At 33.0% G+C, this 18,384-nt stretch overlaps 1 protein-coding gene across 50 annotated transcripts in view; it reads left to right on the plus strand.

Moving 5' to 3' along the window:
• RIMS1 (regulating synaptic membrane exocytosis 1) overlaps window positions 1-18,384 on the plus strand; it is a 409,384-nt gene that overhangs the window by 267,171 nt on the left and 123,829 nt on the right. For all 50 annotated transcript variants that reach the window (XM_054721883.1, XM_054721881.1, XM_054721885.1 and 47 more), the window contains 9 exons: window positions 261-371; window positions 1,971-2,070; window positions 5,908-6,031; window positions 10,168-10,214; window positions 13,409-13,521; window positions 15,617-15,747; window positions 16,310-16,481; window positions 16,607-16,760; window positions 17,816-17,887. In XM_054721883.1, the coding sequence (XP_054577858.1) occupies window positions 261-371; window positions 1,971-2,070; window positions 5,908-6,031; window positions 10,168-10,214; window positions 13,409-13,521; window positions 15,617-15,747; window positions 16,310-16,481; window positions 16,607-16,760; window positions 17,816-17,887 (1,024 nt within the window). The remainder of the gene's footprint in view (window positions 1-260; window positions 372-1,970; window positions 2,071-5,907; window positions 6,032-10,167; window positions 10,215-13,408; window positions 13,522-15,616; window positions 15,748-16,309; window positions 16,482-16,606; window positions 16,761-17,815; window positions 17,888-18,384) is intronic.

Raw genomic sequence — 18,384 nt, forward strand, 5'->3', positions numbered from 1 at the left:
GCAGATATATTTTTAAATTTCAATTAATTTTATTTCAGAACTATTTTTAAGGATGTACTTAGCTGCTGACTACTTTTAGAACTATTTAGGATAATAATTGTCCACTGCAAATTAAAATTGTCCAAGGATAGAGCCCAACAGTATCAAGAATTCCTTCTACAGTGTCTTTAACTGAAGAAATCACATCATGTGACAACCAATAATTATGTGTCTACAGGAAAGAAAACAAATTTTCTTTAACTTTATTCATGTTTTAATAGCATCCTGTAACGTGGCAACCATCTAAAGAGGGGGACCGATTAATTGGACGTGTTATTCTTAACAAGAGAACAACTATGCCCAAAGAATCAGGTGCATTACTGGGTCTGAAAGTAAGTATGCTGGTTTAAAATGTTTCTTAAAGAGTGAATTACAGTATGGACTGGATTCAACAAAGTGTCTGACAATGATTTTTAAATGTTTTCCTCTCTTCTCCAAATAAAGTCCTTCTAGTGAATGTCTTGTTAATATAGTGATGCTTTATGGTAAATTTAGTATTTTATCTAGGTTAATATTTTAAAAATACTTTGTTAATATGATAATATGTTAGAAAACTGCAATAAATTATAGGAAAACTAAAGAATATTTCTCTGAATATGAAGTTCAAGTGCAATTTTTATATCAAAAAGATTTTAATGTGTGGTCCTAAGGTTAGATAATGCAGACTGCATAATTCTATTATACTTGACAAGCAACATAAAACATCATTAATGATATTGTTTTCTAAGTGCAGTAGAATTTATGGTAATATCAAGAGTAAAATGTATCCTTTAAAATATTAATTGACTTTAACAGAGAAAATCAAAAACTAATAAATTACAAAAGATAATATTTTATTGTAGGAAAAATATGTGCATACATTTTGTTTTATTATGTTTGTGCATGTGTGTTAAATCTCACGGTTTTATTTCCTTTAGAAAACAGAGAAACATTCAAAGCTGCTGCTTTAAAATTATTTACCAAGAGATTGTTTTATAGTTGTGTGATAGTTTGATTTCTTTCAAGCTATTGACTATTAATCCAATTAAAAAATTTTAAGTTAATGTATTTAATAGTATCACCTTCTTATTATTACCCTTAATTTCTCCTGTTATGAAGTAATTGTCATCACCTATCCTAATGGGTACATCCCTATGGATTATGGATCAATCTCAAACTTTGAGAATATCCCTCCAACTTCAAATTATACACATGTAGCCCCTGCTTTGGAAGAAATTAAACTTAGAAACTTTCCGATGTATTTATTTTTAGCTAGAGTGGAAAAGCCAGGTGAGAGTGTTAAATATTCAGTAATATAACACTGGCTTTGAGAGTTAGATTGAATCACATACATATTTCAGGTGAGGAGCTCATTCACATGTTCAGTAGCAGAGATAAATTTGGGCTGTTATTCTTTGAACATGGTAAATTGCTTCCCCAAAGTTGCCTGTTGTTGGTCTGAATTCCTAGTCTTTATGTCTTAGACCTACATTCCACTAAAAATATACAAAAGAGATAAAGATCAGAAATGCCAATGGGGCATTATATGCATCTAGAAATATAATTCACATGGTGGGCATGAATTGAGAGGATAAAGAAAAGTGAACCCTGATGTAAACAGTGTCAAACCCTTCCTGTTTGATGGTAAGTAAGGAAGAACTGGCACTTGACTCGTAGGGTTATACACTATTCGTGGCGCCTTTGTGTTGTTAGGTCAATATAAGTAATCAGTACATAAGCTTTTTGAGGATACTTGGCCATCTTAAATATAATGAGATGATGTTTTCTTTTTTAAAACCATGCTTCCAGCTCCTTTAATCAGAAATGTATTTCACTTCATTAATGTCCCTACACTCAATTCTAAATATATCATAAAAGACTGATGTGATTAATTCCTCAAACTAAAATCTTATGTTTTAGTCTTGGGCACTTATAAGTTTATAATTATCCAGGTTGTTGGAGGAAAAATGACTGACTTAGGACGCCTTGGTGCCTTCATCACCAAAGTAAAGAAGGGTAGCCTTGCAGATGTAGTTGGACATTTAAGAGCAGGTAAAGTTTCTTTTCACATTCGAACAATGTGTACTCTTTGCATGAGTTGGTGATTTTCAAATTTGGGTAAGTCATAGATAAGTCAATGAAGTAAATAACTAATTTTAATGCATGAATAGATTTTTTTACAGATATCGTCACTAGCAGTTTGGACAAAGCAAGTATAGGAATGTTTTTTATTTATGTAAAAATAAATAGATGCAAAATACCAAAAGATTACTAATTTTCATAGATGGCTTCATAATATTCCTACAAACATATAAATAATTTAGCCTTGTGAAAAAATAATATCACTACTTATTTCTTTAGTTTGTATTTAAGCTATAGGAAATACTAATTTTTCAAATTGGTCCCAAAACACTTATTCACTATCAGTGTTTTTAATAAAATATAATCCCGATCACATTTCTTATATAAATTATATAATAAAATACTTGTTAATTTAAATATGACATATATTGTACTCATGAGCAACACATTTTATTTTGAGAGCAGAGTCCAGGCAATTAAACTGTTTGTATATGTTTTGCATCTATTTGTAAAAATGAGAAAAGATAAGAAAAATACACAGAATATATAAGGTAAAAAATTCACTTTTTTTTTTTTTTTATTGAAGGCGTTGAAGTTCTAGAATAGAATGGTAAACCCCTGCCAGGAGGTACAAATAAAGAAGAGAACACTTCTAGGCTACGTTTTTAGTTTTTATACCTTAAGATTGTAATTGTTGAAACCCTGAGAAAAAATATTCTATGACTTTTGAAGACATTTTTTGTCATAATTGATTACGTGGATAACAGTTCAGCATCATTTAGATTTTTCTTCGATAGGAACGTGCTATGCATATGTTATATGGAGAGAGAATTCAAATTGTGTTTATTTTATTTACTATGCATACAGCTTTAAATATGTGCAGAGGCAGAGTACACTATTATTTCTTATCAGGGACTAGTTATCATTAAATAACTAACTCAATAAGGAGTGACTATATCAGCAAATTGAGTCTTTGCTTATTTTATGAATCAAAAATAAGCCTTAGAAAGTATAAGAATCTCTTGTCGACTAGTCCAATGTAAGATAACTTTGCACACATCTGAATTTTCGGATCAGATAATAAACACAATGGCTGTTGATTTTGTCTTTGTGTTTTAATGGATTACTTAAGGAAGTCAGCAAAAGGTGTTGTTGTTTTTTTTAATTTCATTTATTTAACACCCTTATGTGCCTAGAGCCTGAGAAACCTAAATCTAAAATGATAAAAGCTCAACGTTAGTAATTATAAAACATACTAGTATACTTTCATTTTAAGCAATTGATGTATTTTAATAAGTATTTTAATAAATTAGATCATATATTCTGATTGACATAATTTAAGAACTATTTTTCCTTCTATTTGCATATAAATATGATTGGTCTATAAAAATACAGTGCTATGTTTTTTATTACCATGACTTTTGTTCAACATTTGCAATCTTGTTTCAGACTTGCCATACATAGCTTTCTCTACTGCAGATGTCCCTTCTAAGTTCATGCACTGTCCTGCTACTGATAGAATCATAAAAATCCCCAAATAGACACTGACACTCTCCTTATAAAGACTCTTTAGTGTCTCCAGTCATGATATGCTCAAATCAAAGCTCTGTGGCTTTGTCCTCTTATAACAATTCCATCCACTTCCATTACCTTTCACTCTACACTCCAGCCATGGCAGTCTACCTGTAGGTCCCTGGCAAGCTGTTTCTGCCTGTGAGACCTGGTCATCTAGTCTACCTGGTTTCTTTTCTGCTCTTGTGCTCTGCCTGTTGAAGTCCTTTCCAGCCTTTAAAACTCATCTAAAGTTCCCTTAATTCTAAAGCGTTTCCTGTTATCTCTCTCGGGACAGTAACTTATTACTACCTCCTTAGCACTACCTGGCTCTATTTCTGTTCCTCAGATGAACTGCTATCATTTCATGAAAGGTATTCATTTCTATAATTCTCCCCCTCCAAATTTAAGGACAGATAAAGTCTCTTGTTTTATCTTTGTACCATCATAATCTATGCCCCTGCCTGAACATATTATTCATATATAAATAAATATTACTAAAGAGACTCCCTTCTGGTTGAGGATGTATTGATTTGTAAATAAATAAATGTGTGTACTAAGTTAATTTGACGTTAAAAGTTATGCTTCAGGTTGCTGTTTATAAAGAGGCGAATTTTATAATCCAGTCTTTTGAAAAATGTTGATTGCAGTGCATTACTGGGTATTAAAATTGATTTAATGGTTTGCATCCATTGTTTTTAAAAAGTGAAATAGAACATAGTAGAATAGAAAATATCAGGGTAAGTATGGTTCCAGAAAATATTTTTTCATACACATACACACAGATATGCATATGTACATTCCCATGAGGTAAACTTAATTTCTTGGCCAAAAAAGGTAGAGGATTCCTGATATATATTTAAATTTGTAATTATTTTACTTCTTTTTTATATGAAGTATATTTATTGCCTACTTGATAAACATGGCTAGGGAACTTCTTAGGTCAAACTATTAGAAGACATTTAACTGTACTTAGTTAAATGTACTAATTTCTCCTGTTATGGAGAAATTAGTACATTTAACTCTTTTACCAAACCAAAGCAGCATCATGTGCTTTTCAAATATTTAGTTTTTACTTTTTGTGTGAAAAAAATTAACAATAGTTATGTCAAAACAAAGTTTTCTACTGAAAGACATGCTAGTTAAAAACTAAAAGATTTCATGTTTGTGTTTATGGTGATATTGATTCATTAGTTCAAAAAATATTTGCTTAGCTACTAAAATGTTATAGACACTGAAAACAACAAAATAAAGGAACAAAAAATTAAGATGCTTGAAAGCACCATTGAGGCTGAATATTTTAGCTGAGCCTGACATAATGTATTAAAATGTACTGGACAGAGAACCATTTGGGACCTAAAACTTCACTAAATATTTATGAAAATCAATAGTATTTCCCAAATGATGGTGAAAATTCTCATTAAAAATAAGTTGTTAGCCCATGTATTGTAACATGTAACCATGTATTGTAACATGTAACCACTTTCTTTAATTAATCTTAGAATATTTAACAAACTAATGAATACTCAAATTTTTATTATCTTAAAAATATTTTCTAACTTTAATGCTCACAATATATATTATGTATAGAATGTGTGTGTTATGAACATCTGGAAGTGGGTTAACTGTCATGCAAGTTTTTACATCTGCTTGCTTTGTAACTTTGCCATAGCTACCTGCGTTGCCCTGTGGGTATGAATTCAAGTCCTTTCATGCATTTTTATTCTGTTGTGCATCTGGTGAAGACAAAGACACATGACTTATAATTGGAAAAATCATGCTAACAAATGTTAATTGCGCTTTCTACCAAAAATAAAGCAGGATTTATGCAGAGTTTAATAACAATCTTTTACACTTAGAAAAGCCTACATTTATTATATGGAGGGCATGCTGCTAATTATTATTTTTTAATGTTTCCAAATAAGCTATGCTAATTCCATCCCATAGCATGAGATTATTTTTATGTTATTTCTGGTATATTTCAAAAGATGAAGGTAGTTTGTATTATACTGTTTCTAGTGACCAGTAGGATTCATTGGGGGAAAGAAAAAGAAAAAAACAAAGAAAAGAAAAAAAGTGTTTAGAAGAACAATTTAGCTGACATTATATGGAAATCAATTTCTTGAGAGCAGAACCTAGACAGTTAAACGATTTGTATATGTTTTGCATTTCTTTGTTAAAAGAAAAAAAGAGAAAAGATAAGAAAAATACACAGAATATGTAAGGTAAAAAAATACCCTTTTTTTTAAATTCAAGGGGATGAAGTTCTAGAATGGAATGGTAAACCCCTGCCGGGAGCTACAAATGAAGAAGTTTACAACATTATTTTAGAATCAAAATCAGAACCTCAAGTTGAAATTATTGTTTCAAGGCCTATTGGGTAAGGCTAAAAAAAACTTACTTCTTAAGTTTAGTAAATTACATGTATAGTAGGGTTTTAAAAAGAAGTTTATACATTCATACAATACATGTTAATATGGATACTTTTTCTTCAATGATGGGCATAAAGTTTAGATTTTTAAATTTCTTAATTTTTTAAATCTGAATACTGAATTTTCCTCACTACATTTTAGAAGCTTCACAATTTAACAATTGTAATATCAAAAAGTATTGATATGCATTTTTAGACATAAAATATAAAGTAAAATATTTTTAATGGTAGAATTGTTTATTTTTAGTAATTCTCATTTAATGAATAATATTTCCTTAAAGAGAGTCACTCACAAACTTATCTTCTTGTGATATTTAAAACAGTAATGATTTCATATGTCTACATGAACTTTTTATTCTACTAAGAATAGAATATTTTTATATTTTAAAAAATTAAGTAAGTGTGAAATATTTTAACATTTTAATTGGTCATAATAATTAATATGATATTTTTAAAACTTCAATTTTTAGCATAATTTAATTATCTGCTGGCAGTAAGATAATTTCTATATCTTTGTGTAGAATTCCTCATAGAGTTAGCTTTTCCTGGCAACCCATAAAGCCTAGAAAGTTCATTTTGCCAGTTGACATTATTTTGGAAGGCATGTTTAATTGTCTTATTATAATTGGTTTAATATTTGAATATATTTTTGGAAACAATTTCTTTTTTTTCCTATTCTCTAAAATATTATAAAGCCATTAATTAAATATATTTTATGTTGAATAAGTGCTAACCTTAAATTTTTGTTGTCCTCATGAATATGTCATTGTAAAACATACAAGGAAATATGATTATTCTAATTCTCAAAATACTGAAAATGTATGATAACATATTCCAAAGAATAATATCAATATGTATAAAACTCTAAAATAAAGACAAGCTTATAACCCATTTTAAGTGATAACTATTAAGAGTGAACACTTACCAAAGTATTTTACATTTCAATGCAGATTATTTTTAAAAATAGCTCACTATAATTTATGCTAGTTTTACATAACACCTGTTCTAGTGCTTAGGTAAATATGAGGCTGGAAAAGAGGTAAGTAATTGGAAAATGAATCAAAAGTATAAAAAAAAAATTAAATCAAGCATGTGCACATTGCCAAATACTTTCAGATATATGGTGGTTTCAAATTAGCTAAAATATTATTGATTCTTAGCGACTTTAAAAAACAAAGACAATTAAAGTAGACTGGAATAACATTTTCATTATTTTATACTTTTGCATGAAAATAATTTAAATGGTAATAATTCACATAGCCAAAGCCTAAGCTGTCACATACATAAAGACTGTGGAATATAAATATTATATTTATATAAAAATTAAATCTAGTATTAATTTTCCAGTTGATGGAAATATTATTAGACTCCTGAAAACATAATTCTAGCTATATATAATAACTATGTTTAATGTAGTTTTATAAGTAATTTAAAACAGAAAGCAAATATTCATAGTATTGTGGCATAATCATTTCAATAATTATCCAGGTATAATTTACATGCACATTGGTCAACATGGTCTAGCCACAATGGAAACCAGTATGGAGGTTCTTCAAAAAAATTAAAAATAGAGTTACCATATGACCCAGCAATTCCACTTCTTAATATTTATCCAAACAAATCCAAAACACTAGTTTGAAAAGATATATGCACCACTATGTTAACTGCAAAATTATTTACAATAGCCAAGATATGGAAGCAACCCAGGTGTCCTTCAGTACATGAATAAAGAAGATGTAGTACAGATATACAATGGAATTTTATTCAGCCGTAAAAAAGAATGAAATCATTTGTGTCAACATGGATGGACCTATAGGGTATTATGATAAGTGAAATAAGTCAGACAGAGAAAGGAAAATACCATATGATTTCACTTATATGTAAAATCTAATGAACAAACAAAATAGAAATAAACTAGTAAAAAAAAAAACAAGTGATGGTCACTATGTGGGAGGGAAATTGGGAGGGATGGGTGAAAAAGGTGAAAGGGATTAAGAAAAATGAATTGTATACACACACACACACACACACACACACACATACACACACTAATAAAAGGGTAATATGATAATTAGATCAGGTCGACCGGACATCTTCTGGTTGTCTGGTCCTCCTTCAGGACAAAGCCATGGTGGCAGGGGCTAAGGCAGAGGCAGTTAGGGGCGATCAGGCCAGCAGGCAGAGGCGGTTAGGGGCGATCAGGCTGACAGGCAGAGGCGGTTAGGGGCGATCAGGCCAGCAGGGGAGGGCAGTTAGGGGCGATCAGGCCAGCAGGCAGAGGCGGTTAGGGGCGATCACACAGGCAAGCAGAAGCAGTTAGGGGTGATCAGGCAGGCAGGCAGAGGGGTTAGGGGTGATCAGGCAGGTAGGCAGAGTGGTTAGGGGCGATCAGGCAAGCAGGCAGGTGAGTAGTTAGGAGCCAGCAGTCCCGGATTGTGAGAGGGATGTGTAAGTGTCAATTGGAAATTTATGCCTAAAAATATTACTGAAGGAGTCAACATTAAATACATTTAGATTCAAAATCCCTTAAAAAGTTTTACAACTTTTTCACAATTCTTCTTTCACAAACACATAAAATCCAAAGCTTATACCTGGTTTCAGAGTTCCGTGTTCTAACTTTCACAATCAACTTTGAAGTTGAGTTTCAAAGAAGTTATAATATATAAAAAAATTGCTGGATTTTTAAAAATGTACTGTTATTTGTCCAATTAAATTTAGAAGAAAGTTGTGGAGGATAAAAAGTTGGTTTCTTGCATCTTAGGTATTGCAAATTAGTCTCCTAATTATCATATAAAATATTTATTTTATAAAAATTCTTTATTATACAAAATTATATATATATGTGTGTATACACACACACACATATATGTGTATATGTGTGTGTATATATATATATATATATATATATATATATATATAATAACATGTATTTATAAAATACATAATACAGGTTATAGTGCCAGTTGCAAAGTATATAAATTGTAGGTGGTTATGAGAATTAGTTTGCACAAAAAATGTGAAAATGAGAGACAGGAAAATAATCAAAAGGAAAAAACTGTTTTTGTTTCCATTCCTCCCCACTACCCCGAAAGTGCAAAGAAAATCAAATTGAAATTAAACAACAAGGTAAGTGGTTAGAAATTCTTAAATAGTATTTTAATGATTCTCTTAATACTAGCTTATTCCAGTCTGCTTTAATATGTCTTGTTAATACTTGCATATTGTTAATCTGGTCCTTACATTATGCTAAAATAACTTTGGAATACCAGAGGTAAAGTAGTTCCATATAGCACAATTTCCAAACCAAGCTGGTCCAGGGTTCCTAAGGTCACAGTGGATAATGGATTAAGCTGAGGTTATATTAAATATTTATTCAGAGTTATTTGTGAGTGTGACAGGAATGGGTGTTCTCACACGTCACTTTCTAATCATATCTAAATAACCATCTATTTAGCTAACTTCAGTATAAAGATATGAATCTCAATATAGGGTTATATATGTGCATATTAATTATATATTCACATATATAAAGTATTTTGGCTTTTTTGTTGCAAGCTTGTATCATTTTTAATTTTCAATGCAATTCATCCTTTTCATTTTATTAACTTTGCCCATGATATTCACCATATTATTTTAGTATCAAGAGATGTTTGCATCCCTGTCATTCAGTAAACTCTTTCAGATGTGTTTGTAAAGCATATTACTGATTTGTAAAATATGTGCCATTTTAATTTTCTAGAATTGAAGTAAACTATTAACTTTGACATTTTTTTATTTCCAAAACCTGCTGTTTTGGTAGTAAAAATATTGTGGTAATTTTAGCCACAATATTAGTCTTATTGTTGTCATGTTAAAAGTATTTTGCTATTAAATATATAAAAAATTATTTTTACTGCAGTTTTTATTTTTGTGTGGTGTTTGACATTCATGCACATTAGTAATTGCCTTAGTAGTGACTCCTGTCCATTTCCACACCTATAAAGACCCAAAAGGATTCTTCACACCACTGAAGTAAAATGTGACTGTGATTGCCTCAGGCAAGTACTATAGCTAATGGAATTTTCACCCTACACTGTTTCTTTTAGTGACATTCCCAGGATTCCTGAGAGCTCCCACCCTCCCCTGGAATCCAGTGAGTATAAGGAAGATGTCCTTGTTATTCTGATATGTGTTGAATGAAATTGAAGAATAAAGATTTATTGTTTTCTTTAGTTATTTGATGTAAAAGAGTTGTTATTTTTATAATAAAGTTATCTCCAATGATATCAGAAGTTGGCAACCATGATAATCATTGGAAACCCAAAGGTATCCTATTTTAAGATTTTTTTCTTTTTCTAATCTGTGTGTGTGTGTGTGTGTGTGTGTGTGTGTGTGTGTGTCTACAAAAATTTTATTGGCAATACCCTTCTGAATCATAAAAGTCAGGATCCCTCATAGAGCTCAGTTATTATACCTGTGATAGTTCTATTTATTTTACATAAAAATTTATCTTGATACTGGATTATTCCATTTGATTGGTAATTGGCCAATCTCATGAGCAGACTAGTGAAGGAAACAGGCACATTAACAAATAATTTTACTACACCACAACAGTGTTGTGTGTGATCATGGAAGTGAGTGGCTGGAGTAGAGGTAAAATTCCATGGATATGAGTGGGTCAATGGATAGTGAGTCTAGAGGCTTGAATTATCTACATGGGCATTAAAGACACTCCTGATGAGAGAAGATGACAATGTATGCAATAAAGTATGGATAAGTAATGCAGTTTTCGATGCAAATGTGGAAGTGACCCAAATATTTACTTTGCCATGGATTGGCATTACATTAATAATACATGAGCTTGATCACCAAGTGTTATTGTGTAACCCAACTTATAGAAATATAAAATACATGGTGATTTAAGGAGAAAACAAGTGATGGTGGTTATAAAGAGATTGAAAATATATGGGTGGGATAAACAAGGATTCAGAGATAAGGTTAGTATATCAAGTGCATACCATCATTTTATGCATACCTGCTAGAGATGAGACCAGATTTGGTTTTGAGCTTCCTGATAACCAGTACACAAATGGAAATGGAACCAGTTGCATAATTTATAGTGTTGATACGCTTTAAGAATTAGCTGCTGTAATAATAAAAACAAACTGATGATTAGAAATACCAGTGTTTTTGTACTAAGCCCCCCGCTCCCCAAATAATATTATCTTAAGGAAACCTGATAAAAGAGACATAGGAACAAAGAATATTATAGCACTGTTTCTTATAGTTAAACATCTTTGGCAGGCACAGAATGATGCTTTGTGGCTTAAATTAGAATTTATAGGATAGAAAAAAATATGTGGATAGCAAATCATTAGGCAATGGTCCATGAATAGTGTTTTATCAATAAAGCTAAACTCTGAATGGCTGTGGGTTCAAGGTTATACTTACTGGAGTAACAGCATTATATACTGCTGGTTGTGTCAGGGTATACTTAAACAGTGAGTTGGGACTAGAGAGTTTTCATTTGAAAAAGGGGAGAAAGGGCCTCATGGAATGGCTGAGTGGAGAGCCAGCCTCTTCCACAAGAAGTGGGGTGGAGCAAGTCACTTGTGGTGAGTCACAGAGACAGCATTCTCAGACTTTCAAGAGATTCATTTGTAAGAACTAAACTGAGATAGATGGTAAATCTTATTTTAAAACAGTGATGAATTCCAGGCTTAGATGTACTCATAAATTATATATGCATTCATTTTAATTTGATTAAGGATAGTTCAAAACAGATGATCCTTTAGAGAAGATAATTGACATAACGGGTACCATCTTTCTCATTAAAAGTATGAAGCCTTTTACCTACATGTGAGATTATGCAAGAGCCTAAACCAGTGGTCGGCAAACTCATTAGTCAACAGAGCCAAATATCAACAGTACAACGATTGAAATTTCTTTTGAGAGCCACATTTTTTAAACTTAAACTTCTTCTAACGCCACTTCAAAAATAGACTCGCCCAGGCCGTGGTATTTTGTGGAAGAGCCACACTCAAGGGGCCAAAGAGCTGCATGTGGCTTGCGAGCCGCAGTTTGCTGACCATGGACCTAAACTATACCTCCAAAAAAATGTAGAAAATCAATACTTACAAATTGAAGCAAATAAATAAAATATTTGATTATATCCATTGAATTAACTGAAAATAGGCGGTTAATCAAAGACGATGGCATAAGTTTCAACAACTATCTAATTGAAAGTAGGCTCTGCTGTTATTATTGGTATTTAATTCTGGTTTTATACAAATAACATGCATTTAACATTTTATAAAACTACTAGGGGCCCAGTGCACAAATTTGTGCACCTGAAAGGAACTGTGGTGCCATGAGGCTGCGGTGGGCACAGGGGTGGGTCTCAGCCCATCCTCCGCACCCCTGCCTGGCCCCTCCTGCCATGGCCCCAGGTCCCCTGTCTGCCCGCAGCCCCACTCCTGCTGCCGCCGCTCCCACACACTGAAGGCGCTGGCCCCACTCACACCCGCTGCTACTGGTGCCAGCAGTGGGTGCAAACAGGGCTGGCGCTATCGGTGCGAGCGGCAGCTGCTGCCCCAAACACCCCTCAGGATCAGGGGGAGGTGGAGAAGCCCTCAGGGGCGATCAGGGCTGGCAGTCGCCGATTGCACCCGCTGATGGCACCAAGCAATCAGGACCGGCGCCGGATGCTGGCAGCGGGTGCAAGCAGCGGCTCCGGCGCTGGTTGCAGGTGTGAGCGGGGCTGGTGCCCACAGCAGGTATGAGCAGCAGCCTCAATGCTGCCTGAGGTTGCAAGCAGAGTTGGCACTGGCAGTGGGTGCGAGCGGCAGCTCTGGTGCCGGCAGCTGGTACGAGTGGGTGCGAAAGGCAGCTGCCGGCACCGATCGCCCTTCAGGAGCAGCGGGAGGTGGAGAAGCCCTGAGGGGAGATCAGGGTCAGCAGCCACTGCTGGCAGCGGGTGCGGGCGCCAGGTGGGACTGTGGCATGCAGGAGCAAAGAATTTTCAGTAACCACAAGAGGCTCGTCCTGATGACAGTGACTGGTGCCCTGCCTTGGTCTGGTGCCCCTGCTCACCTGCTCTACCATCCCGCCACGGCCAACACCTGCCATGTTCCACACTCTGCCACCTACTGCTGATGCCCGCCATGTTCCGCGCATGCCCCCTGGTGGTCAGCACACGTCATAGAGACCGGTTATTTGGTTGTTCGGTTGTTCTGCCTTTCGGTCTATTTTCATATTAGGGTTTTATATAGGTTTATTCCCCACACATATGGTACAAATATGTTACTGAAAATTACTTAGTTGTTTTGTGTTTTTTTCTCATTTTAGGTTCAAGTTCTTTTGAATCTCAGAAGATGGAAAGGCCTTCCATTTCTGTTATTTCTCCAACAAGTCCTGGAGCTCTAAAAGATGCCCCGCAAGTCTTACCAGGACAACTTTCTGTATGTATTTTTTATACATGGTGAAGACCATTAGTATTTACTCACTGTTCTGAGTCTATCTTAAAAAATGTATGGCTTTTTTTAGTCACCTAACACCATAGTCAACATCAATGCATTTTTTCATGCATTTTTTAGATAATTCCTTTGTTTATATATTCATTTGAAAATATTTATTGAGTGCTTATAATGTGCCAGATGTTCTGAACATTAAATGATAAATAACCTTAGTAAATATAATATCCATTCTAGTTTGTCTGTTATACAAAAGTTTCTGAAGTAAGTAGTTGGTTAGACATAATAAACTCAGCAAATTATGTGTCATTTACTTAAAACCTTATGAGCCTGGAGATGGAAATATTTACATTTAAAAGTATTATTTTTAACTTCTTAAGACATTTGGTGAAACTCATTATGCTGATACCAGGCTGAAAAGCTATAATTTTCCTCACTGTTGCCTTATCGATGACCCAGGAAAAGCTGGATAAAGAAACTATGGCTAACTTATGAAAACTCACATCTTTGTAGATTATGGTAGAATATTGGACATTTGTATAAATAACTAAAAGAAAATGTTGCTTTAAATTATTCTATAAATATTAGTTGATCTTTTTCTTTGTTATAAAATATGGATTTCTGTAATCTGTTTTTGCCACTCTTCTCTTGGTTTTAATTAAAGAAGATAACTGTAAGCTTGCTGTTATTTTAAAATCTTTCTTAGTTTTAACTTTATATATTAAATATCTTTGTTGAGTCTTTTATGTTTATTTTAGTTTCCTTACCATCTTTTTATTTTCATTGTATGTGTAAATCTCTCATACACTCCACCTGTATTTTAAGAGGAATAAAAATTCATTTTGGTTTTATGAAAAACACATCTCTGTGATTAACTGGAAACAGAGATATGAATTCATATAAATCTGTGTTTGAATCATTAATCTGCCCCTTACTGTGAAAAAACAATCCCATGGTAAATTAGCTTATCTGCTTGTAATGACTCTTAAATATGTCCCAGTATATACCCATTAAACAATTACATTTTTAAAACCAAAACTGACATCAAAATTTTTAAAACAAAATTAAAGTTAACATTGTCTGCTGCCAACACAAATACTATATTGGCTGCCAAAGTCCTGGTTCTTAGGAGTCTAACAATAGCTCAGTGTGTCATTTTCTCATTTTTCTTTATTCAAACTATCATGAAATCTTAGGATAAATATCATCATTGGGCCTTCACTTATTCTGAAGGCATCATTTATGTATTACATATCCCTCTGTTCTTTTCCCCTTCTCTCATGAAAATTAACCTATAATAGGTTAATTGTAAAAATTAAATGAGACAAAACAGAAAACAGCAGTAACTGGTGTAAAGTAGACCTACAGTAAATGTATTTCCTGATCTCCCAACTCTCTTGTACATATTGTTCTAAATATCAAATCTCAATTTTAATTCATCTACATATGGTACTACAAAACAATTTAGGCACACTATAATTATTAAGCACTTATAACCACCAACCACTTTCATTTGTCATTTAAAAATAAGAATGGCCCTGGCCAGGTAGCTCAGTTGGTTGGAGCATCTTCCCATACACCAAAAAGTTGTGGTTTTGAGTCCTGGTCAGGGCGCATACCTCGGTTAGGGGTTCAATCCCCAGTCGAGCACATATGGGAGACAACTGATCAATATTTCTCTCTCACATCCATGTTTCTCTCTCTCCCTTCCTATCTCTCTAAAATACCAATAAAATTAAGAAAAACATAACCTCCGGTGAGGATTAAAAAAAAAAACCCACAAGGATAATAATTTTAAAGGCCGCTACTTCCCTTAAGTTTTTATAAAATTTTTATCATTAGTTTATTTTCATAGCATGATATGATATAAGAGAATATAACACTGCAGTTGTAAGACATGTTTAAAATGCATGAAGAGAAAAGTCAAGTTCTAAGTGGTTATGCCTTCAAATTGGTATTCTTTTTCAAAAATAATGTATATATAATTCAATTAAAATTTTTTTATTAAAAATAATTTTAGTATTCTTTTGTAAAATTATAGCTCATTATTTTTACAAATAATTTCTTCCTTTATTGCTCTTAGGTGAAACTATGGTATGATAAAGTGGGACACCAGCTGATTGTAAATGTTCTGCAAGCAACAGATCTACCTTCTAGGGTAGATGGGCGGCCCAGGAATCCCTATGTAAAAATGTATTTTCTTCCAGATAGAAGGTAGTGAATAATTTTAGAAAAAAATATGCAAAAATCTTTACTTACAGAAAAGGCAGAATTTCCTTTCTTGGATATAGTTTTACTTATTTTGTAAAGCTTTATTGAGATAAAGTTGTTATGCTAAAAATTGCACATATTGAATGTGTACATTTTGATGAGTGTGGACATTTGCATACACCTGTGATATAGTTTTAACATTTAATAGATAATTATCTGAGGGAATAAAGTACATTATCTCTTAAAGGCAAAGCCCTTAAACTTTGTAATTTTTTAAAAAATAATCTTCCAGGTTTTAAGTTTTCTATTACCTTAATTATATACATATTAGTCTTTGATAGCTACACATCATTTAAAATATACCTCTGTATGTGTTTACCTATAATCATAACTACTGCTTACATTGTAGTTAAAACAAGAATAGCATTAATCTCTACAGTATTTTTAAATTTTTATATTAAAAGAAATGAATTAAATCCCAATAGCAGCATCACATGTAACTACAGTAGGTGGCAGCATATACTTGTTTTTGCTCTTTCATTTACAAAACATACTTATTTTTCAGTGATAAAAGTAAGAGGAGGACCAAAACCGTAAAGAAAGTACTAGAACCAAAATGGAATCAAACTTTTGTCTACTCACATGTACATCGTAGAGATTTTAGAGAACGAATGTTAGAAATAACTGTGTGGGATCAACCAAGAGTGCAAGAAGAAGAGAGCGAATTTCTCGGAGAGGTGATGTATACTGTAAAGATTCAAATCAAATGCTTATTCAAGTTTTTGTGATATGCATTGCTTATGATTGCCTTTTAGATTATGTTTGGTAAATGTGCTTGCTTAATTTGAGAATGCCCTTACAGATCCTCATAGAATTGGAGACAGCACTTTTAGACGATGAACCACATTGGTATAAACTGCAGACACATGATGAATCTTCACTACCTCTGCCTCAGCCATCACCTTTCATGCCAAGGCGACACGTTCATGGAGAAAGCTCCAGCAAAAAACTACAAAGTAGGTTAAAGGTCTTTTTAGTTACCAAAATTAATTATGTTGTAATGAGATTAAATTTCAAGATATTTTCTCAAATGGTTATTAGAGATCAGAGTATTAGAAAAGTATTCATTTATGTTAAGGGACCTGGCAAAACTATTTTCTACATTTTCCCAATGATTATGATATATTTAAAACAGAGTAATTCCAGAGCTGAAAGTTGAAACACCTTGAATTGTAATTCTTTGCTCAGTACTGATTCAGTTGTTGATTGGTTAGGTGATGGAGTAATTTTTGTTATTATTAATGGATTGATGTATATTAGCAGCAACCTCTTAATAACTTTATAGTTCCTAGGTATTTTTAGTATTATTATTCCTAAAAAAATGAAAATAAACATATAAACTTTGTTGTTTTGCAACCAGTGATTGGAAAAAACTATTTTTTCTGGACATACCTATTAAATTTGAATTATGGCTAAATCTCTCATTCAATAATTGAAACATAGACGCTTCTCTTTGGTAATGTAGAACCAAATTGTTTTCCTCATATAATTAAATATTTCATGTTAGTGCTTCTGTGATCAAGCATTTCCTCAATATTAATGTTTAATGCAGTGTAATGGCTAGTTCTGAAGGCTAACCATGCATATTTTATAATGGGCCCTGATGTCCTTGCAATAATATGAGCTCAATGGAGCTCCAGCCATGACAGGTCTCTTTGAACCTTTCCACTCATCCTCCTCAAACTGCAGAGGAGGGCACTTCACCGGATAGAAAACAGTGTATGCACTTTGCAATAGGCTTTTAGCATAATGCCTGAACTAAAGAATAAATTGAAAAGTCAAAAATCTTATTTTATGAAGTCCCCTCCCTTCAATGATTTTATGGAGGAAATACCTAGAAAATGTTATCCTTGGAGAACAAACGTTACTTTAAAAATCTGCTCATCGTTTACTTCCAAAAGTATTTAGTAGTAATGTAATTAGCTGGAATTTTAAAGAACTGTGACCATGTCATTTACATTTCATAAACCAACAAGACACAGAGGTATCTGTTTGCCTTACTGTTGTGCAGGATCTCAGCGAATCAGTGATAGTGACATCTCAGATTATGAGGTGGATGATGGTATTGGAGTAGTGCCTCCAGGTGCGTGGGTGACGAGCATGACCCTGTTTCACTGTGTGTCTGTGCTTGTTTTCACTGTCAGGCTCCAGATGTCTTTGGGATACTGAACTGGAGATATAGCACAGATAAATCAGTATTATATTATTCCATGGTGACTTGTGTTCCAAATTACTACGAACATTTAAAATTGACTAGCCGCTGTTCATTAGGGTCCCCACTTTTTAAACTTAGGATCTTTCTTGGAAGCATGGCTAGCTAGGTTTAAATCATTATTTCACAATGCTGTGAGCATAACTGAAAAAAATTTCATTATGAAAGGATATGGTTAATTTTCTTTTTTTTAAAATCCATTTTCTTATGTTTTATCTTGTATATCTGCAATTTCCCTTCTTTGGTTTTGAAAATAATGTAGCCGTCCATGGAATATATTGAGAAAGGTGCATGGCAGAGTTGAAAACTGCATGTGGCATGGCTTAACTTCTAATGCTTTTGTGATGTGTTTACCCCTGATTATAACT

The sequence above is a fragment of the Eptesicus fuscus genome, chromosome 10 (assembly GCF_027574615.1).
Source record: "Eptesicus fuscus isolate TK198812 chromosome 10, DD_ASM_mEF_20220401, whole genome shotgun sequence".
In the NCBI taxonomy this organism is placed as follows: Eukaryota; Metazoa; Chordata; class Mammalia; order Chiroptera; family Vespertilionidae; genus Eptesicus; species Eptesicus fuscus.